At 39.1% G+C, this 10740-nt stretch overlaps 1 protein-coding gene across 4 annotated transcripts in view; it reads left to right on the top strand.

Moving 5' to 3' along the window:
* The window catches only part of CCAR1 (cell division cycle and apoptosis regulator 1), a 30520-nt gene extending 20090 nt beyond the window's left edge, over positions 1-10430 (top strand). For all 4 annotated transcript variants that reach the window (XM_060241150.1, XM_060241152.1, XM_060241151.1 and 1 more), the window contains exons 16-25: positions 594-779; positions 1696-1887; positions 3069-3302; positions 3809-3920; positions 4297-4379; positions 4958-5104; positions 5745-5865; positions 6262-6447; positions 8397-8602; positions 9900-10430. In XM_060241150.1, coding sequence (XP_060097133.1) covers positions 594-779; positions 1696-1887; positions 3069-3302; positions 3809-3920; positions 4297-4379; positions 4958-5104; positions 5745-5865; positions 6262-6447; positions 8397-8602; positions 9900-9959 — 1527 coding nt within the window. In that variant the 3' untranslated portion in view covers positions 9960-10430. The remainder of the gene's footprint in view (positions 1-593; positions 780-1695; positions 1888-3068; positions 3303-3808; positions 3921-4296; positions 4380-4957; positions 5105-5744; positions 5866-6261; positions 6448-8396; positions 8603-9899) is intronic.
* Positions 10431-10740: the final 310 nt, after the last annotated feature.

Below are 10740 nucleotides of genomic sequence, written 5' to 3' on the forward strand. Positions count from 1 at the left end.
TCCGTACTTCATGATGAATACCCTGACAATAATGTGTCTTAAACAGAAAACTGTCTTTAGAGTTTATCCCCAGAAGTATTTTGTTTTTAGAAATCTAATTTTAAGGGGGTTTTTTTAATTCACTGATTTTTTTAATCCACCCTTCTGTCACTGATTAGATTAGACTAAATTAAATTAGACAGATGAAAATCTATCATGTGCTTTTTTGTAACAAGGTTTTTTTTATCATTATTATGTCATTCATAGGATACAGGAAAAGGGGGGTATTGAAATTAGAAAGTCATTAAAAATTTTATATTTTGCATTTGTTGAGGACACAATTCTGATATTTGATACATACAACAAAAATGTGATATATTTTCAACTTAATTACAATAATTTATTCTTTTTTTTTCAAAAAAGAAAAAAAATGCCACAGCATATCAAATTGTGAACAGATTAAACTAAAGATATGTTTCATGCACTCTTAAAGACTTTATCTACTCTTGTTTCAGTAGTGAACAAAGGTGTATGTGAACAATATAGTTCAGAATTTTGTTGTGTTGTATATTAATTATTCATTTATAGCCACTATATACTATTTTATCAACCAGGTTAATGACCTACGCAAGGAATTAGAAAGTCGAAATCTTAGCTCAAAGGGTCTGAAATCCCAGCTCATAGCCCGGCTAACAAAGCAGCTGAAAGTGGAGGAGCAAAAAGAAGAACAGAAAGAACTGGAGAAGTCTGAAAAAGAGGAGGAAGAGGAAGAAGAGAGAAAATCTGAAGATGACAAAGAGGTGGATGTCTAGCAAATTTGTTTGGATACAAAATATTGTATAAATGTTGGTTTGTAGTTTACCTGATCTTCACTGAGGTGCAGGAAAGGAAATATTCATTATCCAAGGGGTATGAACTTTGAATAAGCCTTTATTTAAATTTAGTTTTAAAATTGATTGTATGTTATCAACTCACACATTATCACTGTGGTGTTAGGTGTGCTTTCCCCGTGGCTGTTTCACTCCACTTGATGAAAGTAACATCAGGGTAGGTTAACTATAGTGTCTTTCTCAACTCACATGTTTCCTGGACCTCTGCAAAGGTAATAGAACCAGTTGTACTAACCACATGACTTTCTGTATGCTTTTGGGACTTCAGTTCTTGCAATATCAGCAACCTTTGATATATTTAGCTAAAAGACAAGCTTGCAGTATGTACAGTGCTGCTTTGTGCTCCTCTCGTTTGGCAGAGAGCATTGCCACGGCTTAATTATGGAGGATACAGTTATGTTTAAACTGATTTATCAGCCATTCAACTTGTCCTTGATCCAGACAGTTACCAAGCCTACACTTCACGGAGGAGCAGCCCACTGCAACACACACATGATAAACAATATGTGTAATCTTACCCTTTTATGATATGTTGTCATCCCTTCTCCCAAAACTCTGAGTAGCACAAATCCCACCCACTCACCCCAATTTGTAATCACCCTATAAATAGAGTAGGTTAAGCTAAGGGCGAATGACTTGGCCAGAGCCTCTGCCAGCAAGCTTTATGGCGATCTGAACCTGGGCCCAAGCCCTTTGTTCCATTGGCTATCTAGACACAAAGTCATCTATGACATCATCTGAGCTGGTACTTGAACATCTTCCTGTGTGTTTTCAAGCAGCAAGGATTTGAAGTCCTGGCTTTAAAATTGGCTTCTGATCTGTCTAGGAAGAAGAAAGGAAACGTTTAGAGGAAGTGGAACGCCAGCGGCGAGAAAGACGATACATCTTGCCTGATGAGCCCGCAATCATTGTGCATCCTAACTGGGCAGCGAAAAGTGGGAAGTTCGACTGCAGTATTATGTCCCTTAGTGTTCTTCTGGATTACAGACTGGAGGATAACAAAGAACATTCCTTCGAGGTAATATCTTGACATCACTTCCTTCCTGAACAGTTTTGAAGTCTGCTTTACTGATTCATTTTCCACTGCCTTCCTTGGTGTTAGTAACCTTAAGGCAAAAGGTGTTAAATTTCCCCTATCTTTAAGGGTGGCTAAAATGAAAGTGATAATGATAATAAAAAATGGTAAAGGTAGTCCCCTGTACAAGCACCAGTCGTTTTTGACTCTGGGGTGACAATGTTTTCACGGCAGACTTTTTACAGGGTGGTTTGCCATTGCCTTCCCCAGTCATATGAACATGAACATATGAAGCTGCCTTATACTGAATCAGACCCTCGGTCTATCAAAGTCAGTATTGTCTTCTCAGACTGGCAGCGGCTCTCCAGGGTCTCAAGCTGAGGTTTTTTGCACCTATTTGGAGATGCCAGGGATTGAACCTGGGACCTTCTGCTTCCCAAGCAGATGCGCTACCACTGAGCCACCATCCCTTCCCTTAATCTACACTTTCCCTCCAGCAAGCTGGGTACTCATTTGACCAACCTCAGAAGGATGGAAGGCTGAGTCAACCTGGAGCCAGCTACTTGAACCAGCTTCCGCTGGGATCAAACTCAGGTCATGAGCAGAGGGCTCCGACTGCAGTACTGCAGCTTCACCACTCTGCTCCATGGGGCTCTTTTGATAATGATAATAGTAGCTTTTAAATCAAGTATTTGGCTAAGCATTCATGTTTCTTAATTGTTTTTTTTTTGTAGCATTATCTTTTGTGTAAATATTAGTGGTTGTGGGTCCTTTTTAAAACGGGAACATTTTATTTTTATGATACTTTATTTTATGAAAGAGTGCTCTCTGTCGGGAGGACGGGATATAAATTTGATAAAATAAATAAAAATCAATCGTATCTTCATTTTGTGAGGAGGCAACAACAGTTCAGTTATTTATTGCATTAGGTTAACATTATGAGTCTGTTCCTATGCTGTACCATGTCCTGGGTCTTCAGGCCTGACATCCCTTCCACCAAGTGTCTTAATGTGATTGATTTCCAAATAGCATCTGCATGATAAAAAAACTGAGATTTGCCACTGAGTCTACTGATTGTCCGAGAGCAACTTCTTAATAGTGACCTGTCCCAATTGTGTGATTGTGAAATATATTGCAGATTAGAGATCTCAGAGCTACTGACTTCCTTGATTTTCCTTGCACAGGTTTCATTGTTTGCAGAGCTCTTCAATGAAATGCTTCAAAGGGATTTTGGTGTCCGAATCTACAAATCTCTATTGTCTCTTCCGGATAAGGAAGATAAAAAAGATAAGAAGAACAAAAAGGATGAGAAGAAAGAGAAAAAGGAAGAGAGAGAGGATGAAAATGATGAGCCAAAGCCTAAAAGAAGAAAATCTGGAGATGAGAAAGATAAAAAGGATGAGAGAGATGACAGGAAGGTCAGTGGCTAATTTACCAACAATCTTGATCGCTCAGCTCTGAGGTGCAGGGAGTACTGTTTTTACTAAATTTCATTCTTTTTATGTCAATGTATTAATGATTAGGTCCGTTCATTCTTTTTATATTAATGTAGTCATTTTTTTTCATAGGAATTGTATGATTTCCCCCCCTTTTTTAAAGATTTCAAGTCTTTTAAAAATCAGTTAATGACAAAAATGTACTGTTTGACTCAACTGGAATATGTCTTTATTCTTGGCTGTTAATGTCTGTGTTTCAAACCTGGCTTACCTGTTGCCCTTTGGGGACCTAAGCAGCATAACTTGGTCCCTTTCGTCACCTTCTACAAGTAGGAATCAGTATAGAGCTCCAGATGCCTGGTTTGTTCCAGGACCTTGTAGAACCCAGGTACCAAAGAACTACCTTGACCTTAACAGTGGTTTCCTGAGTCTTCTAAATGAATGCTTCTGATCCTTGGATTGTATTAATATCTGATAATTAATTACAGAGAGAAGATAAGAGGAAAGATGATTCCAAAGATGAAGATGAACTGGAAGATGATAATAACCAGGATGAATATGATCCAATGGAAGCTGAGGACGCTGAAGATGAAGATGATGGTATATTGGGGATAATTATTTTAGTTAAAATAATGTGAATCCTTGTTCTGCCTGCAGAACTGCAGACATTCAATTCCTGCTATGCTTTTATGGCAGTTGAATTGAGACGTTTCACAGAGTGTGTGATATGCCTTGTGTGCAAAACACAACCTGTCAGATTTTCATTACTGCTTAAACGTTACAGTACCAAAATGATCTCAGAGAGAACTAATCCCCCCCCCACCTGCCTGAGTGTTATTTTGCCTTTTCTTTTTAAGTTGAAACATGGAAGCCTTTAAATCTCACTGAGAAATGATTTTTTTTTCATTAAAAGATAAAATTGTAATGAAACTGTAATGTGCTATGAATATGTTGGAAGTAACTTCTGTTTCCATAGATAGGGATGATGAGGAAATGAGCCGGAGAGATGACAGAAGAGAAGGAAACCGACACTGCAAAGAGAGGGCTTCCAAGGATAAGGTACTTAGTGCTTAGTGATGATGCCGGAAGGCTGCCCTTACCAAAGATGCCGTCTTCAGACTACACAGAAAAGCTTAACTTGAGCCCTACTCTAGTGTGCCTGTAATATCTATTCTGTGCTGGTCTCTGCAAATACATAGCTAAAAGACTTTATAAGGAGTTATCAAGCCGACAGCAGTTGTAAGATAAAGTAGTTGAATGAAACCATGACCTTAGTTCACCAGCTACATATCTGGAAAACACTGGAGATTTTAGGTGTGATATCCTCAAACTGAATTTGCTCGCTTTTGTGACAGTTTAATTTCAGTGGGTTGGATCTAATGACAGTTCCCTACTTCCCCTTTCCTCAGTAGCTTCTTCAGGACCCAGAAAAGTTGATCCCCAGTCTTTTAGGACCTATATTGGGCAATAGCCAAGTGGGTGGAAGGGGCTGAATTGAGAAAGGGGAAAATTGCCCCCTGCCAAAATATTAGAACTTGAGGACATTTAGTGAAGTTGAGGTGTGATAGATATTGGACAGACAAAATATTGCCAATATTGAAAATTCTTAACTGGGCATGAAATGTATTCTGTTGTAGGAGAAAGATAAAACTCAGATGATAACGGCTAACAGAGATCTTCTGATGGCTTTCGTTTATTTTGATCAATGCCACTGTGGCTACCTCCTGGAAAAAGACTTGGAAGAAATTCTGTACACACTTGGACTGCATCTCTCCCGTGCTCAGGTGTGTATCTAAAGCAGTTGTGTAGTGGTGGGATTTGTGGAGAGGACTGGCTCTTTGGTTTACACTTGGTTCTTCCACACAGCACAGTTTCAAATTTAACTTTAACCAACTGAAGGGTAATAACCCTTGGATCTTCTGTCTGTAATATTACGATGAGAAACTTTATGACTTTCTGTGTATTCCTGTAGCTGACTAAGAGTAACCTTCTGTAGTCATTATATGTTTGAAGAGAAAAAAACGCAGACGTAAAAATATACGTAAACTATCAAACTCTATGTGTTTGTAAACAAACCAAGTATAGTTTGCCAAATTTAAAATTCCCAAGTACATCTTCCCACATGGTATTATCTTCTTGAGAGGGTGAAGGAAATACTCACTGGTTGATTATTTGAAAATATTGTAAATCCCTGCTATTTAGGAAAGAATGCTGTTAAGTTTTCAAGCACTAGATACATTCATAATATTAAATGTATTGCTGGTTTTATTATTGATAAATTCTGTGGTTTTTTCATTAAATGGTTGCTGCCTCAGGCAGGCCCTCTTGAGATGCAGCCTAGACGTCACCAAAAGTAACTTACGCACAATAATCCTTTCTGTTGCTCTGAGCGCTGATTGTACCTGATCTCTTGCATCATTTCAGGTGAAGAAGCTACTAAATAAGGTAGTTGTTCGTGAATCTTGCTTTTATAGAAAACTAACAGATACTTCTAAAGATGAAGAAAATCCAGAAGAGCTGGAAACGCCACAGGAAGACATGCTGGGTAACATAATGTTGTTAGTTGCAAAAGGCAATTTGATGAAGATTTCTGGGACTTTGTAAAGAGGGTGGGTGGCAGGGAAAACGTGCACCCACGGCCAATTAAACAGTATCTAATCCCAGAAGCACTCATCACATCTCACAGTGAGGGCGTATTATGCACTTATAGACAGTTGAACAGTTGGGGAATATTTTATGTATTGCTAAAGTGGTAAATCTAAAATTCCTTCGGGATGTTACACAACATACTTTCCTCATATGTTGGTGGGGGCTGGATATATTTGAATATGTGAAAAATCAGTTGAATTTGTGAGAAAAATGTGGAAGACTCAGATGCCTCCTCCTAGGGTAGCGTGTTCTGGCAGTGTTCTCTTACATTGCATTTTTTACCCTACTGTAGGAAACCGGCTGCTGCTACCATCCCCTGCTATAAAACAAGAATCAAAAGGACCAGAAGAAAACATTGGACTCATTGTGTATAACGGAGCCATGGTGGATGTAGGAAGTCTCTTACAGAAACTAGAAAAGAGTGAAAAAGCACGTGCTGAGATGGAACAGAAGCTTCAGTCACTAGAAGAAAAGACAGGTGGGATGGCGTGGTACAAATTGGGAGTATAACTTTTGTGGTTATGAGCTCCTGTTTTCCTGTGACTTTTAAGAACAATAATTTTAGTTTACCAGACAATGAGATCCTGCATTTCATGTGTCTTAATAGTTCTGGTATCTACTGGGAGTAATATTGGGCGGGGGGGGGGGGGTGTGAGTGTCTCAGCATTTACTCTTCCTATGGCTGGAATGAAGCACAAAGGAAGTGCTTCTGCATCTTTCCCAGGGAGACAGTGCATAAAGTCATACTGCCTCAGGGCAACATCTGAAGGGTCCTTGGGCAAAGAGCCATTATAGTTCCTTTCTTGCAAAATAAGTGCGAGTCAGCTTTAAAGTGCAATATGTCCTTGAAAGCCTTTTTTAAAAATATTCATGATTGTCAAAAGAGAATGTTAATACATCTTCTTAAGTGGTATGAAATACATATCTTTTTTAGTTTTGAAATGCCTGCCCCACCAAATGTAGCTTTAAAAAGCTGCCATTCAGGCTTACAAAAGCATAAATCGAAAAAGCAATATATAGATTCCCACTATTGCAACTTAAAATGGGTTTGGGGGATGTTCATGGGATATATTGAAAAGGCCACCAAAAGGACAGCCTCGGCCAGGGCTTTTTCTGCCCTTGCCCCAGCCTGATGGAACACATTCCCATGTGAGTTTAGGGCCCTTTGGGACTTGTTCAGCTCAGCAGGGCCTGTAAAATGGAGCTGTTCCACCAGGCCTTTGGCTAAGGTGGTGGGTGTTTAGTTCTGCTCAGCCTCCCCTCCCCTGTGGACCTGCTGCTTGCAGAACGGGTTCAGTGACGATGTGCCTAGTCATCCCATAGGATCAAGGACTTCCCTGAGACTTACTCTGAGTTGCCATCTTGTTCATTGAATATGCTGCCTATAAGATTATGAGTTTAAACTGATTTTAAGATGGTTTTTATTGTTTCAATCAGGACATTGTGAGCCACTCTGATCTTTTTTTGGGATAGGATGGGATATAAATCTAAATAAATATGGCAGCAGAACTCCTGCAGTACTTCAGGTGCAGTTTTGGGTTGCCTTATTCTCCTTCCTCCCATTGGGCTTATGGCCTCACTATACAAGCCCTTAGCCAAAGATCAGGCATCAGGCCAAAAGCATTGCTCTTTGTGGGCATGTCTGCACCTTGATATCTCCTAGGCTACTATTGTAACCCAAAATGACAAGCAGCAGCTCACAGTGTCATCTTTTAAGGATTTTGGGTAGCCATAGCAACTGGAACTTCCTTGTAACACAGGACAAATGAGGTCAGTAATAAGGAGATGGATTTCTTATGAGTCATTTACTTGGAATGTATTTAAAACAAAAAGCAGCAGCAGTGAAGTAATTGGGAGCGCCGTCTCATCTAGAAGGGGGAAATGCTTGAGCTTTAGGCTGATCAGTCACTTAACCCAACACCTCAGCCTCCTCTTGGATAAGCTTCAGTTTAGCAGCACTCATCCCAGTGCTTGTGCATTCCATGTACCTGTTTAAGAGGTCCACTTTGTTGCCCAATCCAGACAAAAAGGAGAAAGAGCACTGGGTATTAATGTGCATATTGGTTTACTCCAGATTTCCAGATGGCCTCTCCCAGCAGTGTCACGTACATGCTAGATAGCATGGAAGGCAGAATGGAGCCATAAGGGACCCCATATCATTGATGCCACAGAGCAGACCTGCGTGCAGGCATTCGCGCACACACACACACATATCACTTTCTGAAACCTGTCTTGCATTGCAGACCTTAAACAAAAGGGTACAATTCCAGTGTTACTAGCTCTTTTCTGTAACTCATGAGTCAGGTGTGAATGCAACACTATAGATGTCCACCTTTTAAATAGCGTGTGTTCTGATACTTGAAAGAATATAGAAATATCCAAAGTGAAAGATATTTAGTAACTTTAAAGTTGTTGGGGTTTTTTTAGATGACGACGAAAAGACTATATTGAATTTGGAGAGTGTGAATAAAAGCTTGTCTTCAGAACTTAAAGAGGTCAAGAAGGACATTGGTCAACTACAAGAGAACTTGAAGGCATCGGAAGATACGAATTTGCAATTTGAGGGGCAACTGAATAAGACAATCAAAAATTTGGCTACAGTTATGGATGAAATACACACCGTTCTTAAAAAGGTTAGAAGGATGTAATTCTTGACCTGTGATACCAGTTCTAGAAGAAAGGGTTGGAAGATGAAGGGGAAGGGTATTTCAAACTTCTCAGTAGTCTGTACCTTAAAGCTGCAATCTTTAATCATGAAGATAAAGTAAAACCTTTGTCACTGACTTAAAGACAGGGTGAGCTCTCTTTGACCTTGAACAAATTAGATGATATAAAAACTTACTGGTCAGGGGAAACTATTGTGATGGAGCTCACATAGCATTCAGTGAAACCTTTAACTAACATCCTTAGGAAAGTGTTAGTATTTGTTTTTTATTACCATAAGCAAGTAAGGTACTTTGACTGGGATTCTTGAATAAGCAAGGCATTAGAACATCAAAACAAGGATTCTTGGACTTTGTAATGGTGAGCCTCCCTGGGTGTGTGTGTACAGTGGTGGGAAAGTCAGAATAGAATTGTAATGTACAAATAAAGTGGAACAAAGATGGTTTGCTCAGAAGTGCTCAAGCTGAAAGAAAAGGGGGCAGTATAATTCTGTACGATCGCGGTGTTGTTATCCATTCAGTCATGTCTGACCTTGGCAATTCTGTGGGCCAGCTTTCTCCACATTTTCTGATCTTGTACTGTTTCTTTGAGTTGCTCAATGCTCAGGCAGGTGTCAACTTTTATGGTGTCTACCCAACATGTCTTTGGCAGCCTGGTTTCCTTTTGCTGCTAACAAATCCAAGCATAATTGCTTTTTTCTAGTGAGTTCTTCCACATGACATGACCGTAAGTCAGTCCCAGTTCTGTGATTTTTCCTTCCAGTGGCATGTCTGGTTTTATGTGCTCCAATTCTTGCTTGTTTGTCACCTTTGCTGTCCCTAGAATACTGTAAAATTAGTGTTCACTCACCAGTCTCAGTTATACACATCCAGGGTATATATAGGTGGAGTGAGTGTAGTTCCTAGTCCATGACCTCTAATGGAATAGCATCTATTGCTGTCTTGAGTTAGCAAGCTGGACAAAAGATGGCTGTTGAAATTAGGCTCACATGGGAATGTACGTGTTCAGCACAAGCAGTACCCAAAATATAATAACCTTCTGATGTCACCATTTAGCAGCCATTACTGGGGGGAGGATCCTGGAAAACCGTTCACTGGTGTCCCGCGCTTTCGGGTGGACAAGGGAGTCCTTGCTGTCCCCATTTGAATAAAGCAGCAAGGTTTTGGGGGGAGGGCTTCTACAGATCAGTAGTCCCGCTTTTGGGACTACTACAGATCAGCAGCTGTTGCAGCCTTTACCTGGTTGTCTTGTTCCTCTTTCCGACAGGATATTGCGAAGAATGAAGATAAAGATCAGAAATCCAAAGAGAATGGAGCAAGTGTATGACGAACTTGCTGCAGTAAAAATAAGGGTGTTACATAATGTAATATAAATCATGAAACTGGAGTATATGAATGTGATGCATGTTTAATTTTAGTAGTATAAATACCTTAGTCCAAGCAAGGATGTATAAAGTTTTATAAATGTGCGAGCCTGCTGCCAGGGATTGCTTGCAATTCATAGCTATTGGTTTGTTAGACACTCCTTGAGTGAGAAATTAATTTTGCATTGCAAAATGTTTTAGGGTAAACTTTATTATAGTTCGAACACTAATAAAGTTCATCAACTTAACAGGAAGTAGCAAGTATTTAATTACCAAATGTTTTCTTTTCAAATGTAGTAGAACCAATTTTTCATTATTTATAGAAATGCCATTATAGGTTTTTATTTCAGCCTGATTAGTCTTTTAAAATTTGGAGATAAATCATTGCATGCTGCTTAATTTTGCAAGTAAAGATTTCTAAAGAAAACCTCAAATATCTTGTCCCCATTTTTTCCCTCTTAAATCATTTTTCTGTCCCAAGTTAATTACTGTTTTGATGCACAGTAATTCAGTTTTTAAGAGAAAAAAAATTGAGGAAATTAAATACTGGTAAGCAGAGATTTATATGAAAAACAAAACTTGTACTATTTTGTACTCCTTGAAATGTTCTGTCCCTTCATTAATCTATTCACTTGTTTTTTTTTTAAAAAGTGGCGTATTAAAATGTATTTACATGCCAGTCCAGTAGATGTCAGTATAATGCTTTATTTGGAGAAACTGCTGTTAATTTTATACTGGCTTTAA

Source organism: Heteronotia binoei, chromosome 6, assembly GCF_032191835.1.
Source record: "Heteronotia binoei isolate CCM8104 ecotype False Entrance Well chromosome 6, APGP_CSIRO_Hbin_v1, whole genome shotgun sequence".
NCBI lineage: Eukaryota > Metazoa > Chordata > Lepidosauria > Squamata > Gekkonidae > Heteronotia > Heteronotia binoei.